The sequence below is a fragment of the Chrysemys picta genome, chromosome 1 (genome assembly GCF_011386835.1).
Source record: "Chrysemys picta bellii isolate R12L10 chromosome 1, ASM1138683v2, whole genome shotgun sequence".
In the NCBI taxonomy this organism is placed as follows: Eukaryota; Metazoa; Chordata; order Testudines; family Emydidae; genus Chrysemys; species Chrysemys picta.
Genome location: NC_088791.1, coordinates 21,944,620 through 21,966,194, shown reverse-complemented (window position 1 = coordinate 21,966,194; position 21,575 = coordinate 21,944,620). Strand labels below are relative to the sequence as shown.

Below are 21,575 nucleotides of genomic sequence, written 5' to 3'. Positions count from 1 at the left end.
AATATTGCTCAGGCATGCGGGAGTGAAATCAGGAAGGCCAAATCACACTTGGAGTTGCAGCTAGCAAGAGATGTTAAGAGTAACAAGAAGGGTTTCTTTAGGTATGTTAGCAACAAGAAGAAAGTCAAGGAAAGTGTGGGCCCCTTACTGAATGAGGGAGCAACCTAGTGACCGAGGATGTGGAAAAAGCTAATGTACTCAATGCTTTTTTTGCCTCTGTCTTTACAAACAAGGTCAGCTCCCAGACTGCTGCACTGGGCAGCACAATATGGGGAGAAGGTGACCAGCCCTCTGTGGAGAAAGAAGTGGTTCGGGACTATTTAGAAAAACTGGACGTGCACAAGTCCATGGGGCCAGTTGCGCTGCATCCGAGGGTGCTAAAGGAGTTGGCGGATGAGATTGCAGAGCCATTAGAAATTATTTTTGAAAACTCGTGGCGATCGGGGGAGGTCCCAGATGACTGGAAAAAGGCTAATGTAGTGCCCATCTTTAAAAAAGGGAAGAAGGAGGATCCAGGGAACTACAGGCCAGTCAGCCTCACCTCAGTCCCTGGAAAAATCATGGAGCAGGTCCTCAAGGAATCAATTATGAAACACTTATAGGAGAGGAAAGTGATCAGGAACAGTCAGCATGGATTCACCAAGGGGAAGTTGTGCTTGACTAACCTAATTGCCTTCTATGATGAGATAACTGGCTCTGTGGATGAGGGAAAAGCAGTGGATGTGTTATTCCTTGACTTTAGCAAAGCTTTTGATACGGTCTCCCACAGTATTCTTGCCGCCAAGTTAAAGAAGTATGGGCTGGATGAATGGACTGCAAGGTGGATAGAAAGCTGGCTAGATCTTCGGACTCAACGGGTAGTGATCAATCGCTCCATGTCTAGTTGGCAGCCGATTTCAAGCGGAGTGCCCCGAGAGTCGGTCCTGGGGCCAGTTTTGTTTAATATCTTTATTAATGATCTGGAGGATGGTGTGGACTGCACTCTCAGCAAGTTTGCAGATGACACTAAACTAGGAGGCGTGGTAGATACACTAATAATAATGGAGATATCCCATCTCCTAGAACTGGAAGGGACCTTGAAAGGTCACTGCCTTCACTAGCAGGACCAAGTACTGATTTTGCCCCAGATCCCCAAGTGGCCCCCTCAAGGATTGAACTCACAACCCTGGGTTTAGCAGGCCAATGCTCAAACCACTGAGCTATCCCTCCCCCCCAATAATATATGGAGATATATACCTATCTCCTAGAACTGGAGGGTAGGGATCGGATACAGAGGGACCTAGACAAATTAAAGGATTGGGCCAAAAAAAACCTGATGAGGTTCAACAAGGACAAGTGCAGAGTTCTGCACTTAGGACGGAAGAATCCCATGCACTGCTACAGACTAGGGACCGAATGGCTAGGTAGCAGTTCTGCAGAAAAGGACCTAGGGGTCACAGTGGACGAGAAGCTGGATATGAGTCAACAGTGTGCTCTTCTTGCCAAGAAGGCTAACTGCATTTTGGGCTGTATAAGTAGGGGCATTGCCAGCAGATCGAGGAACGTGATCATTCCCCTTTATTCGACATTGGTGAGGCCTCATCTGGACTACTGTGTCCAGTTTTGGGCCCCACACTACAAGAAGGATGTGGAAAAATTGGAAAGAGTCCAGCGGAGGGCAACAAAAATGATTAGGGGTCTGGAGCACATGACTTATGAGGAGAGGCTGAGGGAACTGGGATTGTTTAGTCTCCAGAAGAGAAGAATGAGGGGGGATTTGATAGCAGCCTTCAACTACCTGAAGCGGGGTTCCAAAGAGGATGGAGCTCGGCTGTTCTCAGTGGTGGCAGATGACAGAACAAGGAGCAATGGTCTCAAGTTGCAGTGGGGGAGGTCCAGGTTGGATATTAGGAAACACTATTTCACTAGGAGGGTGGTGAAGCACTGGAATGCGTTACCTAGGGAGGTGGTGGAGTCTCCTTCCTTGGAGGTTTTTAAGGCCCAGCTTGACAAAGCCCTGCTGGGATGATTTAGTTGGGGATTGGTCCTACTTTGACCAGGGGGTTGGACTAGATGACCTCCTGAGGTCCCTTCTAATCCTGATATTCTATGATTTTATGATTCTATGAACCTGAAATGCTTTGCAATCTGTATGTATTGTCTCATCCTTGCACACCAAAAACCCACAATCAATTCAGTGGAAGTGGGTCTTGCCCACATGCTCAAAGTCTAACTGATCGCCATATTTGAGGTTGGGAAGGAATTTTCCCTGGGGTCAGATTGGCAAAGATCCTTGGGGGTGGGGAGAAGGGTTTCGCCTTCCCCTGGATCATGGGGCATGGGTCACTTGCAGGTTTAAACTAGTGTAAATGGTGGATTCTGTGTAACTTGAAGTCCTTAAATCATGATTTGAGGACTTCAATAACTCAGTCAGAGCCATGGGGTCTATTACAGGAGTGGATGGGTGAAGTTCTGTGGCCTGCAATGTGCAGGAGGCAGACTAGATGATCATGAAGGTCCCTTCTGGCCTTGAAGTCTATGAATCTGAGAGTTAGGTGAACACAGAATGCAGGTTTGGTCCTTTAGGGCCTGATTCAAAGACCACTGATATCAGTGGAAAGACCCATCCTGAATTCAGTGTGCAATGGATTGGGTCTTAATATTGTTCCCTCTAAAATACCAAACTTAACCCTCAGCTTCAAATTGCTCTTTACTGACTCCACCTTGCTAACTCAGGGTTGAAAACGGAACCCTACCCCTTTGTTTACACAGTTCACTGAGAAAATGTTAGTTCTTTACCAGCTCTAGGCCACATCTCCCTCTACTTACTCCACAGTCTCCATCTTCTTAAACAGTGGGACAAATCCAGTGTACACCATGCAATCCCAGCAAAATCAGTCTCTTCTGTCAAAAGCTTCCCTTTCTGAAATAGGTTAGCTCTTATACTTGGCATAGCCCTAAATAGTCACTTTTGTGTTGTTTGTTTGGACACCAAACACCTGAATCATAACTTTCCAGATGCCAGTTAGGTTTGTTATTGATACATCCCCTGACTTTGGGGATGGGAGGAGAGGAATCTCTCTCGAAGCAGTTCAAGTAAAATAAATATTGATCTGACGCTCTACTAAAATGTCCCAACTTCTGAGCTTTTGAGCATTGAAAAAAGTGAAGTTCATTTACTTTTTGCCTGCAGTTCTTGTGTAGTAACCGTTCTCACTTTCACCTGGAAAATAAAGCTAGAAACTAGAAATATTATAAGAAAGTCTCTCATGGAACTAGAGATCATTAAAAAATGAGGCCTCTTTCCGCAAGAGAGAGTCTCTTTGTTTTCATCCAAATTTGAATTTCATCTACATTCTTCCTAACCATCCCCACCCCCCAAAAAAGTCAGAGAATTTTTACTAGCTCTACATTAAACTATCAGCAGAATTAACCAGAAAGAGTTTTGGGTAAGTTTGGATAAACTTTCGGTTTTCCGAGTCCTCTCTGAACTGAACCTTTGGAGATTTGCCCCACACCAATTATTTTAGCATCACCTAATTATCCAAGGATACTAGATCTCTGTCCCAGTACAATTCTAGCTCAGACACAAAACCTTGGAAACTTAGTATATTTTAAACACTTCCTTGTTCCAACCTTCGTATATTTTACATACTTTTGTTGTGTAATTGTGCACAAATATTTACATTCAGAACAAGTTGTTACGACAGATGCTCTGACACTTTTCCTACTGGCACACTTCTAATACCTCTACACAGACCTCAGAACTTATGTCATGTCTTTTACCCTCGCTCCCCTCAGTTTCTTCCACTGAAATCAACCCATATAGTCTCTCTCTAAGAGTGAGACTCCCATGTTATATATGTATATTTGTGCTTGTTTTGTTTTTTCTTTTACCCTCCAAAACCCCGCAGGCTATCATTGTTCTACAATATGGCTGTCAAGACCGTTGCTGAGCATGAGCTAATTAAAATCAGCAATAGACTGTGTCCAAAAAAGCTTGTTTCTCTTGTGATTCATATGCATGGTGCTGAAGGGACTTTAATAACCCAAAAGCAAATCCTAGAAAAGAAACAACTCCATAAAAGACACTCTGGAACCACAAATACAATAAGAAGCAGACTCCATTGAAAGCCTTCTACAGTACAGCTTCTGTTTCCAAAACAGTCATTAGGAGAATGAATCTTGCAGTGAAAAATAAGTTTATCAAAAAGATCTGTGCGCAAGCTAATTTGATCAGGCATTTTCTAAAAAGTAGGCCAGAAGAGAAGAAAGATTACTTCTGGCTAAAATGGAACAAATTAAATTATAAGACGCTTAATACATTTATTTTCAATTTAATTGCATAACCTAATGTCAAGGTTATTATATTCTGCACGGTGTTCTCATCCTAACTCAAAACAGTAAAGCACAAGCTTGGTTTGCAGCTAATTTATTACAAATCCAACTGCAGACTCTTTTGGCCTATGAGATATGCACAGATTGTGATTGCCTTAACTCTATAACTCCAGCCACTGCCTGAGCTGCGTGCATGAATATAAAATTACATTTCAAAAATTACTTTGAGATCTCTCCTTGGCGATGAATTCTGATGAGACCAGAAGCTTTCCTGAAGGAAGTATGACAATCTGCATCTTTCCCACTGAAGGTGAAAGGCAAAAGAAACAAAGCAAAGCCCAGAGACAGTGCTAGCCAGGGGGCACAATTGCCTAGTGTAGTAGTAAAAGAGAGTATGATAAAACATAGTATCTAAAACTATCCACACCCTTATGCACGGAAACCACCAAAACAGCAGACTGTTGCTCATTAGTGATCCAGGCTCTTCTGAGCTAGTTACAGGATCTGAATTTGGCCAGGACCTAAGTCATTTTTTTAACTCTCTCTCTCTCTCTCTGTGGGCCCTACCAAATTCATGGCCATGAAAAACACGTCACAGACCGTGAAATCTGGTCCCCCCCTGTGAAATTTGAGACCAGCATTTATAAAACTGGGGGTCCTGATCCAAAAGTGGGTTGCGGGGGGATTGCAAGGTTATTTTAGGGGGGGTTGTGGTATTGCCACCCTTACTTATGAGCTGCCTTCAGAGCGGGGTGACCAGAGAGCGGCAACTGCTGATTGAGGGCCCAGCACTGAAGGCAGCAGCACAGAAGGGTGGCAATACCATACCATGCCCATCTGCAGTGAGTTTGTGTTTGAGACAAAGGATGTTCAAGTCACATGGCAGAGGATATAAAAAGTCAACTGCATCATCTCCATTTTGTCTTCAGTCCTGCTTCTTACTGAAGTAACTTCTTTACAAATGGAAGCTTAGAATAAAGGACTGATAGACCCATCCACGCTTTGTATGTGTTCCAAAGGAACTTTACAAGCTAGCAAACTCACCAGTGCTGCTAAGAACCTGATGCATAGAACTTTGGAGTCCATAAATGTATCTGATTGTTTTGACCATTAACAACTCTCTTCTGGTTCTTTTCTTTTATAATAAACCTTTAGATTTAAATACCAAAGGATTGGCTGGCAACGTGGTATTTTGGATAAGATCCAAACTAATATTTATCTGGTAATGTGGCTGGTCCTTTGAGAAGCAGAAGCACATTTAGTATAGTGAATAGAGTTTTAAGTAACTTCTCACTTTACTAGACCGATTTGCTGATTGGGAGCCAGAGACTGGAATGCAATAAAGGGGGGCTGTGTGATTTCTTTTTTCTAGCTTCTTGATAACCAGCGTAGGGGATCAGGACCATAGTTTTGTGGCTGGTTGGTGAGTCTAACTACAATGTTAAACATCAGTTTTGGGAGAACGTGCTTTCCTTTTTGCAGCCTGCCCTGCCCTTGCATTTTCAATGTGGGTTACCCTAGGCACCTTGAGTCACACCACTGTCCTACAGAAACTGATTTAACTCAAACGTATTCATTGTTCATTGCAAAGCAAATTAGCACATGTACAGCACTGATTCTTTCAATCAGGCCACACCCATGTTTTCAGGGGAACAGATCCCTGCTGACACAGCTGTATTGACAAGTTAAATTTGCAAGAATAGAGTGACAGTTGTAAAGTGGGAAATTTTTGAAAAGGCAGAGAAGTGAAAAAACTTACCCCAAACTCATCCCTCCACTGATGTGCTGCTTGAAATGTCTCTGCTTCTTTTGCAAGGTTCTGAGGAAAAAGAAAGAGACATTTATTTTGGTGTTTTCAATACTTGTCTTAATATAATGATGCTTGTAAACAATGGTCCTTATAGGAATACCTATTTTTCTAACCCTCATAACATCTAGCTGCATAACGGTATCAACATGACAATGAGATATAACAGGTGCTAGGCCGATTTCAGTGTATAGTTTCTTAAATTTCTTATTTATTTATTTTTTGTGGGGACACTAAATTTGATGAACAAATAGGAGATCACTGTGAAGACTTTTAAAGATGCCCGTCTACAAGTGGAATGTACTCAATATATTGGACCCTCTGCTGCACATCCAGTTGAGCCCACAGGGTAAAGACCAGGGCACCTGTATAAAGCCCAAGAAATAATGCCTTACTCAGGTTGTTCACCCTGCAGTGGTGTGTGAGAAACAAATAATATGCAGTTATTTGTAACATAATATAATATGTCCTGCAGGAAGGACACTGGGCTTTGGAAAAGAGGCATTGCCATACTGGATATTAATGATCTTCCACCTCATCTCTTCTTGGCTGCTAGCTCAGCCTGTAGACTTGAACAGTAACGGCCATTTCAGTGAGGTTTCCACATTATTTTCATCTGCCTAATACCAATTACTATTACAAGCATTTATTTGTTACCCATCACTGTGGTGACATAGATATCACAAGATATTCTGAGCTATTAGATATCATGACATGATTAAGTTGCCTCCTTCATAGGTCCCACTTTGTGTTTCATCTCCTTTCCTGTCTAGTCACTGTAAAACTCGTCTCTCTCACCAACAGAAGTTGGTCCAATAAAAGATATTACCTCTCCCACCCTGTTTCTCTAATATCCTGGGACCAACATAGCCATAACAACACTGCATATTCACTGTGAAGCAATTTACACCTGAATTGCCCCTCTCTAAGTCAAAGAATTCTTTCACCCAAAATTTCAGAAATCCAACACTTGTGGTAAAGCTCTTATCAACCCCATCCCTCTATGGTGCTCAACTCACATACATTTACGTAAAGGGTAAAGCTGAATTCCTAATCAAATCCGTTAGGAAACACGGGAGTTACAATACTAGAGCAAGCCTCTGACCCTATCTAGTTTGTTGTCCTCCCTCTGGCAGTAACCAGTTCCTGATACATCAACAGGCTCGGACAATAAACTATTTATGCAAACATCATGACCTTAGTCAATGTAATCAATGCATGACCACTAGAGCAGATCATTCTCTGTAGTATGACGATTGACATCCCTTGTTACTTTTTAACCTAGACACTGTAGTTGTAACTGTTTTTTCTCATACATGTAAATACATAATACTTTTTTTTAAAATCTCATTAACTTATTTACTTCTTTCTTCTTATTAAGTGATATTGCTATAGGTACACTCTCTTTATATATATTTAATGTATTTATTTAAATGTGTTGCCTTTCAATTTTATTATGCAATAAGGGTCACGGTGAAGGGAGAATGACTATCCCTTCGGATTCTTCTTGTGTCAAAATGTGATAATCCTTTTTATTTATTTTTCATTTTAAAACCCTCCTCATATGTAATTCCCAAGACTTTTCTGGTTCCCCTCTCTAGACATTTCCCTTTTTCAGCTATGCTCTGAGATGAGGTAATACAAAATTAATACTCAATTGAGTAAAAACATGCCATATATTCAAAAAATGCCATTATATTTTCTGTTGCTCCTTTTGCTCACCCAAGCATTGTAATCACTATATAGACTAGCTGAGCACATGCTGACCAGGACTACTTCAACCTTTTCCTTGACAGGTTCTACCTAATTCATAATCAGTGTTTCTGAAAAGGTCTCTTTCCCTAACATGCATACCCTTGCACTTACCACCATTAATTTAATCTGCCATTATGTTACCCAATCACTAAGATTTATTAGATACTGGAAATAATGTGTTTGCGAGCATATATTTCTGCATACATTTTACCACCTAAATACTTACCTCACATTATAGGTGGGGTTAATAGCACCACCTATTAAGGTTGCCAGACACTTCCCGCTATAAGACCACAGAAAAAAACAATGAGAGGTACTTGTGGCACCTTAGAGGCTAACAAATTTATTTAGGCATAAGCTTTCATGGGTTAAATCCCACTTCATCAGATGCATGGAGTGGAAAATACAATAGGAAGATATATATATACAGTACATGAAAATATGGGATTTGCCTTACCAAGTGGGGGGTCAGTTCTAACGAGACAATTCAATTAAAGTGGGCTATTATCAACAGATCAAAAATCACTTTTGTAGTGGTAATCAGGGTGGCCCATTTCAAACAGTTGACAAGAAGGTGTGAGTAACAGTAGGGGAAAATTAGCATGCAGAAATTAGTTTTTAGTTTTTGTGGTGACCCATCCACTCCCAGTCTTTATTCAGGCCTAATGTAATGGTGTCCAGTTTGCAAATTAATTCCAGTTCTGCAGTTTCTCGTTGGAGTCTGTTTTTGAAGTTTTTTGGTTGAAGAATTGCCACTTTTACATCTGTTATCGAGTGTCCAGCGAGGTTGAAGTGTTCTCTGACTGGTTTTTGAATGTTATAATTCTTGACGTCTGATTTATGTCCATTTATTCTTTTGCGTAGAGACTGTCCGGTTTGGACAATGTACATGGCAGAGGGACATTGCTGGCACATGATGGCATATATCACATTGGTAGATGTGCAGGTGAACAAGCTCCTGATGGTGTGGCTGATGTGGTTAGGTCGTATGATGGACCATCAGCGGCTCGTTCCCATGCTCAGAAATTTGACAGAGGACTGGCCTTTTCCCAACCCTATGAAAATCTGCCCATATATGGTCAAGTTACAAGCCTCTGGGAGAGAAGGGGGACAGTGTGGAAAAACAGTTCACACATGCGCAGTAAAGACTGGCTAGAGCTTTGCAGCTAATAAATGCTGATGATTCCATCTGCACCAAGCATGCTCCAGGCCAGGGCTAAGCAGGAAATTATCTGCAATTACAGCTCTGGGCTGCTGCAAGCTGGGGCCAGGCTGGCACCAGAACTAAAAGCAGGGAAGTTTTCTTTTCTGTGCTCTCAATCTCCCCACGCTGGTGTCCAGGCAGCAGGGAGGAGGAAGCTTCCTGCTTGGAATGCACAGGTACCTTCTGGCATTTCCTACATTTTGAGGACTTGACTTTGCAGCCTTAATAGTGTTCTTTTGATGTAGCTTTGATTTGGGGGTTTTGTGTGTGTGTGTTTGTTTGGGGTGAGGGTGAAACAGAGATGTAGATATAGATGTCTCATGCAAGTCCTCACACAATCTGTGGAGAACTCCCACTACTAACTGCTTTAGCACCCTCTCTTTAAATTCATCTTCAGACTTTGTAATGAGAGTAGGACTTCTGTGAAACACCAAAGGAAGTGCACAAGGATATCAATAAACGCATTTCCATATGTTTATTGCACAAGAAAAACCTTTCTAACTGGCCTTTGTTACAAGGAAAAGGCAATTCAAAGACCAATCCTTCATTTTAATATCCAACTCAGGCAAAACAGTGTAAAGGAGGTATGTTATTAGAGATATGTTCTTAGAGGGAAGAAAGTGGACTAGATGGCTCAGGGCGATTGATAACAGGATTCTAAAACTCTCTGATCCTAGTAATCTATTTGAATCTAGTTCAGATCAATAGTGAATAAAATTCATTACCCTCTGATGACATCTTGGTCTCTATGGGACAGATCCAAAGTCAATTAAGGTCAATGGAAAGATCCCCATTGACAATAGGTTTTGGATCAAATCTTACGTGAAATGAATTAGTGGTGTCAGTTTCATTTCCAGTTGACCGATAGCAACAATAGTTTTATCATGTGGAAATTGTCACTTTTGTTTGCAGTCTCAGCAAAGAGGCCAAGACCTGAATGATCACCACCCTGCTGGTGGTGCCTTTAGAAAGGAGTTTGACCACAGTGGTTGGTGGGAGACTAATAAGACGCTTCCATTGGTGCTGTCAGTGTTGGACCAGCACTATGGACAGAGGAAGTCAAACTCCTGGACTGACAGGCTGGCACATTTCACAAGCATTGCATTAATTTTAACTCATTATTATTATTTACTTGCAATCATCCTATAAACAATGTCAAAGCCTAGCCTGTTCGACTGCCAAAGAAGAGCTGTGCCCACTCTACTGTGTTAGGCAATTCAAACTATTCATAGCTAATAGGAAATTACTGATGTCTTATCAGCATTTCCACCCACAATTACCTTCCAACTGGCCAACTTCCATATTTGCAAAACAAAAATAATTCCATTATAACATGATTCATTATGCTGGGACAAAGCATGGCTTGCCCCCATACAACTCATTAGATTAATTCATTACCTCTAATACCTCAATGTGATAATGCACTGGCATAATGCAATGGGATGGGGATTTATAAATCCCCATTTCTTTACTCGATACAGCCAGTTCTGCATCAAATTATAGAGGATGTGCTCTGATGAGCTATAGCTGGTTAAACCATGTTTCATAATAATATAGCAAAGTGTGACCTCACCATACAAAACTATACAACACAGATATTTATTTGTATTGGACTCCTTACACATGCCTCAATATACCCTTGAAGGACAGCTCTGAATTGCTTCTGGTTTATAGAGAGACAAGAGGAACCCAAATGAGCCAAATTGGTAAACGGGTTACAATGGAGGAATATCTGTTTGCATTGTCCATACTAAGGATTTCAGAGAAAGTAAGGAGCAACCAGACATGAACCAGACATGAGCCTCTCTTTGAAATCTGTAGAGACTCTTGTTTAACAAGTTGTTCATTTTCCAAATAAAAACAATCAACCCTAAATAATAAAGCTACTTATCACTTCTGTAGCATTTTATAAATGTAGATCTCAAAATACCTTAAAAATATCTACCCACCTTTACATCTACATTTTGAATTTGGAGAAACTGACACACAGAGAGGTAAAGCCCCACATTTACAAAAGTGGCATTTAATTCCAGCTGCCCAATATTAGACAGCTGGGTCCCAATTTTCTAAGATGTTCCCTCATCTCCAACTGCAGATGTTCACCTCTGGAAATCAGGCCCTAGTTATGCAAAGCTGGGCATGCAAACTCACGGCCCCTTTAGAAAACTTAGGTCAAAGCTACTTGCCAAAAGTCATATGAAGTCATTGTCAAAAAAGTGAACAGAACCAAGGTCTCCCCATTGTAAGTCGATTGCTCTATTCACTAGACTACACTACTTTCCCCCCATCAACTGTTCTAGTCCCCCTGTCCTCTGATGTCATGCCTTGTTGTGGCGGGACAGCTTGCATGCTCTAACGATGCCCAGAGTCTGTGTCAGTGGGGGCTTTTTGCTCCTGGCAGATTCAACCATGCCAGACTGGTCTGTGGGGGAGGGGGCAGACAAAACAGACACCCTGGCCCTCCAGGTTGGGGGTTAGGCACAGGGCTCACAACCCTATCCCGTAAAAAACAAAATATGTTACAGAAACAGCAGCAGAGAAATCGACTATTACAGTGTGTGATGGCCTTCAGGAGTCAATGACCCGTAGGCCTGCCAGTGGTGAAAGCCGAAAGGAAGCCACTGGCATGAAGACTGAAGTGCTCAACCCCAACACAAAAACCAAACTTGTTTTTGGAATGTACCAACAATGTACAAAACAGAGAAGCTTGTTCAGGTCACAGCAGAGATGAGATGCTACAGCTAATACATCCTGGGTGTCAGCAAGAGCAGATGGACAGGATCAGGAAGATTAACAACAGCCTCGGGAGAAACTCTGCTGTATTCTGGATGGGATGATGGACACCACCATGAGGGTTTTGCCATCCTTTTGAAGAAGGGAATGGAGCAGTGGAAATCCATCAGCAGCAAACTTATGAGAGCCAGACCAAAAGGAAAACACAAAAATATCATCCTGATTCAGTGTCAAACAATGACAGAGCAATGAGAAGACATGGGTGTGGCACCATGAATGAAAACAGAGAGAGACTTGTTGATCTCTGCAATATGAATGACCAAGTCATCGGCGGAACCCTATGTGAACATTGTGAAATTCACAAGCTGACATGGTGTTCTCCAAATGGCAGAGACAAGAACCAGATTGACCAAATTATGATCAATGGCAAATGGCGATGCTCACTGACAGATGTGAAAGTGAAAAGAGGAGCAGATGTTGACAGTGACCACCATCTTGTGACAGCCTCCATGAAGCTAAAACTGAGAAGTGTGTGTCCACCAAACAAGGGACATAGATGTTATGATGTTGACAAACTAAAGCCCCCTGAAATACAGAAAGCCTTTGTTCTGCAGTTAAAGAACAGGTTTCGGGCATTTGCAGACCTTGACGAAGAGGAGGGGGACGCAGATGAGGAGATCAACAAGATGTGGGACAAAGTAACAATAATGTATAAACAGAGCAGTGAAGCCTGTCTAGGGTACAGGCAGAAGAGAAGAAAGGAATGGATTACATTCAGGACATGGAACACCATAGAAACCAGACGAGCCCTGAAGAAAAAAGTTATCCCATAAGCTAAAGGATAAATACCACAAGCAGTAGAGCAAGGCAAACCGGAAGGTCCAACACCTTGTGAAAATGGACAAACAACATTATATTGATAATCTGGCAACATAAGCAGAGGATGCAGCTGCTCGTGGTGAACAAGGCACTGTTTACAAAATGATGTGGCTTATCAGTGGAAAATGGCAGACACCAAGAAACACTCATCAGGGACAAACAAGGCCACGTACTGACAACAGAAAAAGAACATGAAATGCTCTGGACAGAGCATTTCAAAGAATTGCTGAACAGGGAGCCACCTAAAGAGGAAGCAAACATCCAGGAGTCAGAAGAAGACCTTGATATCAACTCCCCAACTAAGGAAGAGATCATTCAAGCCATCAAATCCTTAAAAAATGGGAAAGCTCCTGGGCAAGGATAACTTGAATGCAGAATTGTTCAAGGTAAATCCTGAGTTAGCAGCATTTATCCTGGCCCCTGTATTTACATCAGTCTGGGAAAGGGAAAAAGTGCCATACGAGTGGACCAACGGGATAATAGTGAAGATACCAAAGAAAGGAACTCTCAGTGATTGCAATAACTGGCATGGTATCACACTTATCTGTGCCAAGCAAAGAATTTTGTAAAATCATAGTCCAGCATATATCTGAGGCAGTTGATAGCATTCTCAGAAAAGAGCAAGCCGGTTTTCAGAAAGGGCATGGATGCACAGACCAGATCTTCACTCTATGAAACATAACAGAAAAATGCTTAGAATGGCCACGGCAACGCTACATAAACTTCATGGAATTTGAGAAGGCTTTTGATAGCATTCAAAGGACCAGCCTATGGTGCATTCTGCGGGCATATGGAATCCCTCTCTGTATAATCAATGACATCAAAAGCTTCTATTTCAACTTTACATGCAGTGTTGATCACAGTGAGCTCAGTTTTGAAGTCAAAACAGTAGTGCATCAGGGGTGTGTCATGTCTGCAATCCTCTTAAACATTGCCATCGACTGGGTAATGTGGCTTACAACAGAAGACATGCCAAGAAGCATTAAATGCACACCCTTCTCATCCCTTGAAGACCTGGACTTTGCAGATGATCTCACTCTATCACATACCCAACACCACATACAAGAAAAAAACAACTTGACTCAACACATTCAGCCAGCAAATTGGACAGAAAATCAACCACAAGAAGACAGCTATCATGACCTTTAATATTGCCTCACCATCACCAGTACGGATAGAGGATCACATTCTCACCAATGTAGAAACATTCACATACTTGGGCAGCACTATCATCCAGGATGGTAGAACAAGCCAGCACATCCGGAACAGAATCAGTAAAGCCAGGAACAACTTCAGGAGCTTAAATATAGCCTAGAAATCATCAAAATACAGCACTTAAACCAAACTCAAGATTTATCAGAGCTGCGTACTTTCAATTCTACTTTATAGTGTAAAATGCTGGGGAATGAGAAAGTATGACATGGCCAAACTGTCTTCATTCCATACAACCTGCCTCAGAAAAATCCTTCATATCTTTTTGGCTCAGAACAATCTCTAACCAAGACCTATTCACACAGTGCTGCCAAGAAGATATGAACACCATCATTACCAGGAGACACTGGAGATGGATTGGCCATGTGCTCCAGATGGAAACTGATTCCATCACCAGAATAGCAATAAGATGGACATCTGAAGGCAAGCGAAAACAAGGCCACCCAAAACCAACCTGTCGAAGAACTGTGGCAGCTGAGCTGAAAAACCTGTGGCACAGATGTGGAACCACTGAAAACTTGCCAGAAACAGACAGGAATGGAAGACCTTCACTCTTGCCCTAAATGCCAGAGGCATAATGGGAACATGATGATGATGATAATGATTGTTCTAGTCCCAACTATTGTCATACAAGTTGCCATTTTTAATGGTTAGAGTAGGGATAGTGAATCAGAACTGCAAGGATCTAAGATTTTGCAACTAATTTACAGTGTGATCACTAACAAGTCAATTATTCAACTTTACAAAGAAGGGTATCTTTGGATGAAAAGCAATGGAAGAACATCAAGAGTTGTATTATTTTTAAAATGCAATTAATATTTGACTGCATATTTTGTAAAGTTAAGTCGTTTTCTCTCACAGATGCTGTGCCTATTGTTCCGAGCAAGGAAGACACTGTACCACTATTGTTGTAGGAGCATGCAGTCTAGAGAGGGAATGCTCTGTTAAAAGTATAATTTAGAAGACACGACTCCTGGATCATACACAGATGGACTGTGCAGCAAATTAGGAGTTATTTGTGCCCTTTTTTGTTCCTTGGTGATGTACAAGGACAACCTCAACTTTTCTCACCCTCACCCCCAAGAATTTCAGCTTGCTTTTTAATCACAGAAATCTCAGGTCTTGCCTTCTTTCTTTCCTGGGAAGACTCTCTGGAGACCATGAATTGGACAGTGATGCAACAATAAGCTGAAACTTGAAAAAAGACTTAACACCGCCACCCCCATCAGAGATGGGATGAGTAAGTTGAAGTTTAGCTTTGAACCTACTATGATGCTACTAACCTACTGCAGATCCCCACAGGATTCTCCAGCAAAAACTGGGACACCAAGAGCTGATATTTTGAAGTTTAAAAAGAAGAGAGAAAGGGTCCCAAACAAACTTTTCTTTTTGCAAATTCATTTTTGATCATTTACATCACTATGTGCCTCAGTTTACCCATCTATAAAGGTGTGGTGAAGAAGAAAGTTTATAAAGTGTTTGGAAAACCATGACTGAATGGCACTACAGAAACACTAAGTAATATTATTATCCTTTTGAGTAGATATACCATGATATAAAGAAAATTAATAAGGCCAGCATTTAGACATTATTTTAGGTCCCCATGGATGATGGGGAAAAAATCTACTGTTACAAGGAGGAATATTTAAAAATATTGCATTGGGCTAATACTTGCCAGTGCTCTTACCTGCAATTATTTATATTTTTTATTTTTTAAAGAATCAGATCTGCTGTCCACTGTTTTCTTGATATGTGCCGTTCAACTAGGCATTACCTTAAATAACCTTCAATTCAATCAGGCGACAATTATTAATATGAAAACAACTAGCCTTTGAAACACTGTCTCTGCTCAGAAGCAGATATTCTCATCCACGCACTGAAAAAGAACACTGCTTGTTGTTACATTTCTTGTAATCTTTCCAACAGAGCTGCTACTCTAAAAGTAAAATATCCATTGTGGAAGACTAAGAAAATGCAAACAGATCCAAGGTTTATGTTTATTTCAACTTTTCTGTTACTTTTAAAGGGGTTACAAAAACCCACATAAATCCTACTAACTGTCAATCTTAGAACTGCCTGTTTTAAAGGTCTAGTCCCCAGATCCCAAAAAAGCCTTTGATGTACCATAGTCTGCAGGAACAAGACCTGAAGAAGCTTTATCTGATCCGTTGAAAGAGCAACTCCCTAAAAAGCCCATTCATCTTCTATCGTTCCCTTTTCTTGTCTGTCATATCTTTATCTCCCCCTAGCCAGCACAGACCTCTGTCAGTTCATGGCTCTATTACAATTATATTCAGTACAATGAAATCAATCTTCTTATGCTTTCCACCTCCTCCCCTCAAGTATTTCATCTTGAAATAATATTTGACTACCCCTTGGTACATTAAGCCATTATAAAATGTGTAATCCGAGAGTTATTAGACCTCAATAGTCTGACAAAAAGCTTTCTAAAATGCTGAATTCCAAGGAATTTTTTTTTAGGTCATTTAAAAAGAGATATGCCCAGGGAGAATGCAGCAGCATTACAGCTGGCTTCGAACAATTTAGAAATATAGAATGAACTTCAAATGCTGCTTTGGAGATATAATTCAAATACTCCATCCTGTTATGTATGAATAATACAGAAGACATAACTGTACAGTATGTGCAGATTATATATTCTATAAATAAAAGAACATATACTGTCACAAATATTAGTTTCCTTTAACTAATTATAAACGCCACACTACACAGGGAAATAATGGAAAGAAATGGGGTGGGGTAAAGCAGTTCCTGGCAAAAAGAAGCAAGAATGAAAGAATATTATGAGAATACTATTTTTAAAATGTTTTAATAAAATCTGATGAAGCATTGCACGATAGAAGAATTATTTATTTGTTCATAATACTGCTACTTTCTCTCTATTAAGCTGAACTTAATTAAACCACTCACATAGGACTAGATTCTGCTACCCTTATTCATGTATGGTACCTTACTCTGTAGTAATCCATTGCAGTAGATAGGACTATTTATAGAGCAGAGTACTAAATCAGTGATACTCAGACTGAGGCTCGCGAGGCGCAACTGGCTCTTTAATGTATCTCCTGTGGCTCTTTGCAGCCCACTATATTAAAACACTGTGATTTAATTATTAACCAATCAGGATGTTTTACTATGTTAACTAATTGTAGTTGATAAAATAATACTTGGTCAGTCATTCTGCTGTGAAAATAATTATATATAACTAAATATTTTCCCCATCATATTGTTTAAATATGAGTACAGCACTACAGTAAATGAAACAATGAATTCACACTACTGTGGCTCTTTTGGGTAATGCTGATTGCTAATTTGGCTCCTGAACCACTGAGGTCTGAGTATCACTGCCCTAAGTGATCATTCTTGCCATATTACAAATTTGACATGTTTTTTTTTCTGTGGGTAACTGCTATGAAGATAATTCATAGATTCCAAGGCCAGAAGGGACCATTGTGATACAGGAGGTCAGACTAGATGATAACACAGGTCACAGAACTTCCCCAAATATCCCCTACCGCAGATGTTTTAGAGAAACATCCCATCTTGATTTAAAAATGGTCAATGATGGAGAATCCACAATGACCCTTAGTAAATTGTTCCCATGGTTAATTACTATCACAGTTAAAAATGTATGCCTTATTTCCAGTCTGAATTTTTCTACCTTCAGCTTCCACCACTGGGTCGTGTTATACCTTTCTCTGTTAAATTTAAGAGCCAATTCTTAATATTTCCCCCCATATAGGTACTTACAGACTGTAATTAAGTCACCCCTGAACCTTCTCTTTGTGAAGCAAAAAAATTGGAGCTCCTTATTTCTATCACTATAAGGCATGTTTTCTAATCGTTGAAACATTCACACGGCTCTTCTCTGAACCATCTCTAATATATCAACATCCTTCTTGAACTGTGGACAGCAGAACTGGACACAATATTCCAGCAGTGGTCGCACCAGCGCCAAATATAGAGGTAAATCAACCTCTCTACTGCTACTCGAGACTCCCCTATTTATGCATCCCAGGATCACATTAGCTCTTTTGGCCACCGCATCACACTGAAAGCTCATGTTCAGCTTCATGTTCACCATGACCCTAAAATCTTTTCCAGAGTCACTGCTTCCCAGGATACAGTTCCCCATCCCTGTAAGTATGGCCAACATTCTTTGTTCCTAGAGGTAAACGTTTACATTTAGTCGTATTAAAACACATATTGTTTGCTTGCTCCCAGTTTACCTGGTGATCCAGATTACTCTGAACCAGTGACCTGTCCTCTTCATTATTTATCACTCCCTGAATTGGTTTGTCATCTGCAAACCTTTATCAGTGATGATTGTGTGTGTTCTTCCAGGTCATTGATAAAAATGTTGAATAGTGTAGTAGGACACAGAAGTGATGCCTGCAGGACCCCACTGGAATATTTGTTCCGTGGCCTTGCCGTCTACTCAGAACTTTGTCTGTGTAGCTTTTCTGCACCACATCACAATTCAATTCAAAACTGATTTTAGCAAATAGGGTCCCCATCTGAAAAGAGATCTTTGAGGGATGACCCTTACATGCACTTTGAATCGCACTGACTTCAGCTGGACTCCATGAGGGCATAAGAGTTCTCTGTGCAGGATTCTGGACCTAGTTACTATATGCTGTTTAGATTCCAACAAATGACATAATGTTTATGTACAGTGGTTGACAACTAGGTTGCCAGGCGTCGGTTTTTGACTGCAATGCCCGGTTGAAAAGGGACCCTGGTGGCTCCGGTCAGCACCAGAGACCAGGCTGCTAAAAGTCTGGTCAGTAGTGCAGTGGAGCTAAGGCAGGCTCCCTGGCACAAGGGTGGCCATGGGGGCTCTGCATACTGCCCCTGCCCCAAGTGCTGGCTATGGAGCTCCTGTTGTCCAGGAACCACGGCCAATGGGAGCTGTGGGGGTGGCACCTGTAGCTGCAGGCAGTGCGCAGAGCCCCCTTGCCCCTCCACCTAGGAGCTGGACATGCCAGCCGCTTCTGGGAGCCACACGAAGTCAGGGCAGGCAGGGAGCCTGCCTTAGCCCCACTGCGCCACAGAGCCACCTGAGGTAAGCACCATCCGGCTGGAGCCCGCACCCCAACCCTCTGCCCAAGGTCAGAACCCCCTTCCGCACCCAAACTCCCTCCCAGAGTGCACACCCCACACCCCCTGTCCCAGCCCTGAGCTCCCTCCTGCACCCCAAGCCCCTCAGCCCCAGCCACCACCCCTCCAGAGCCTGCACCCCCAGCAGGAGCTCTCACCCCCTCAGTGTACACCTGAACCACAGAGAATATTAAGGCAGCCTAGGTTCTTTAGTTCAAGTTCAACTATCTCCAGCTTTTAGCTCTGCAGGTCCTCAGTATCAACCAAGATGGCAACTGTCACACTGAGGAACACTATGGCGTCAGTTAAGAAACAATAGGAGACAAAGTGCAACGGAAAGGCAATTGCGTTGACTACTTGAAATTTAGTACTGAGACCAAAGGTGAACATTTCTGACCTGATGGCCTTCTCCTGTATAACAGTCTGTGTGCGTAGCCTTCCCTCTGTGTATGGCAAATTTAGTTCGACCATGAATGATAACTGACCATCTGATTATATTTTTCATAGTATAGCCATAGAATTGCCTTAAGTTTTCTTCCTAAGGTTCCTCGCCTAAACTATCATTAGGCATTTTATCTGTATTACAATAAAGCCTAGGAACCCCAGGCATGGACCAGCACCCCACTGTGCTCGGTTCTGTACAAAGAATAAAAAGATGGTCCCTGTTCCCAAACAGCTTACAATCTAACAATAAGACAAAAAACAATGTTTATAGACAGACAGATGGGTGAGCACAAGGAAACACCATTGATCAGCATGACAGACAGAGCTGGAATGTTATGAAATAAATTCACCTGCACTCCATAGGTGCTCAAATGGCAAAAAAATCCATTGACTTCAATAGCATCAGGATTTCACCCACTGCTAATGAGCACCATAAATAATCCAAGCCTAAATAGTTGCCATCAAAATTCACAATTAAAGAAACAAATGAACATGTATGCTGCCAAGCCCTCAACTGATGCATACTGATTTAACACTATTGAAAAATCACTGGAGCTATGCTAATTTACACAAGCTGATGATGATGTGGCCCACAGAATGACTGAATCACTCAATTACAGTGTTTTACAAAACATCCCATCACTTCTCTGATCAGCTCTGAATGATAATAGTAACATTGCTTCCTCATACTTTCTAGTGTTTTCCATCTTCCCCAAACTCTGTACAAATATTAACCAGCTAGTATTAAAATAGCTTAAGTATAATCCTTCATTGTCTTAAATACATAGCACATACATTTGATTAAGGGCTCTATAGCTGTATGCTGATCACCTTTGTATGTAGGAAGAAGACTTTAAGGCCAGAGATGTATGTAGGAGTAAAACTGGTAGGGGAGAAGAGAACTATTATTTCTATAATTACACAGTAGACTCACTGGTTTGGTACAGTATAGAGTACACAGATACTGTGAACAGTTCATCCTTAGGGCTGAATCCTGCCCTCTGACATCCCAGCAAGCAGAAATGGGTATTATGAGGGAAAAAGTCATCTGATGCACTTGCCATGCGGAGTGACTGATTTTTAAGGACAGGCAGCTATGAAGGCATAATTAAAGGAGAGGATTGCACCCTTAAGCACCATGGTGTTGCATGCACAAAAAGTCTCTTGATAGGCGATTCAATTCGTTTTGATAGCATGGAAACCTTAAATTGAAGAAAATAAACTACAACATAAATGATGGGCAAGACCATGTTTTCTAGAATCTCATTTCATGGTATGGGGTTAAATAATAAAATGCTTTCAAACTATACAGCAGGTGACCCACCACATTAAGCCTGAAAGCCATTTGGCTGAAAAAAAAATTTGCTAAAGTAATCTTGTTGCTAAAGTAATTGCTTGTTTGGCAAAGTAATTGTTGCTTGTTTGCCAAAGTAATCTTTTCTGATAAAGAAACTAGAAGTGAACAAGACTCATGCGGTGTGTGTTTGTGTGTGTATTACTAATTCATTTTTTACATTAATTTGTGGAAGACCAAAAATATATATTTGGACCATGACCAATTTGCTTTTTTTCCCCCTTCTTTTTTAATATCTTACCATAAAATAATTTTTAGTTTGATGTGCTTCCATTTATACAAGCAAAATGTACATAAATTACAGAGTTAAAATGTATATTTAAATCTAATGTAATCTAATAACAAACCCTTTAAAAATACTAAAATTCTGACGTTAGTAATACTGTGGGCCAGCATCCAATTCTTGCTGGCATAACCACAATATAAGGATTCCCCAGTACAGTTTAGTCTATGAGTAGCACAGAACCTAGGCCACACACCCCTAGGCACTTGGGTTTAGAGGACATGCTGGGCAAGAGGGAGTGATTGACGGTGAAGGGACCAAGTCTAGAGCACCATGTGCTTTACAAACCCTTAGTTGTACAACAGCCCCTTTGGGGCTGACAGAAGTTAAAGCAGATTTGAGGATGTTCTAACTTGCATCCCTATAATTGAGAAGAGAGGTATAAAGATAGCATAACACCACCAATGCTCATCATCACCCCGTCCATTGTTTTTCGCTGATCACAGCTTGGCTGAGACAAATGATCAGG

General features: G+C 41.2%; 1 protein-coding gene across 9 annotated transcripts in view; it reads right to left on the bottom strand.

The window, feature by feature from the left end:
- Positions 1 to 21,575, bottom strand: part of CACNA2D1 (calcium voltage-gated channel auxiliary subunit alpha2delta 1) — a 660,196-nt gene that overhangs the window by 358,110 nt on the left and 280,511 nt on the right. For all 9 annotated transcript variants that reach the window (XM_065553645.1, XM_065553650.1, XM_008178507.4 and 6 more), the window contains one exon: positions 6,077 to 6,136. In XM_065553645.1, the coding sequence (XP_065409717.1) occupies positions 6,077 to 6,136 (60 nt within the window). The remainder of the gene's footprint in view (positions 1 to 6,076; positions 6,137 to 21,575) is intronic.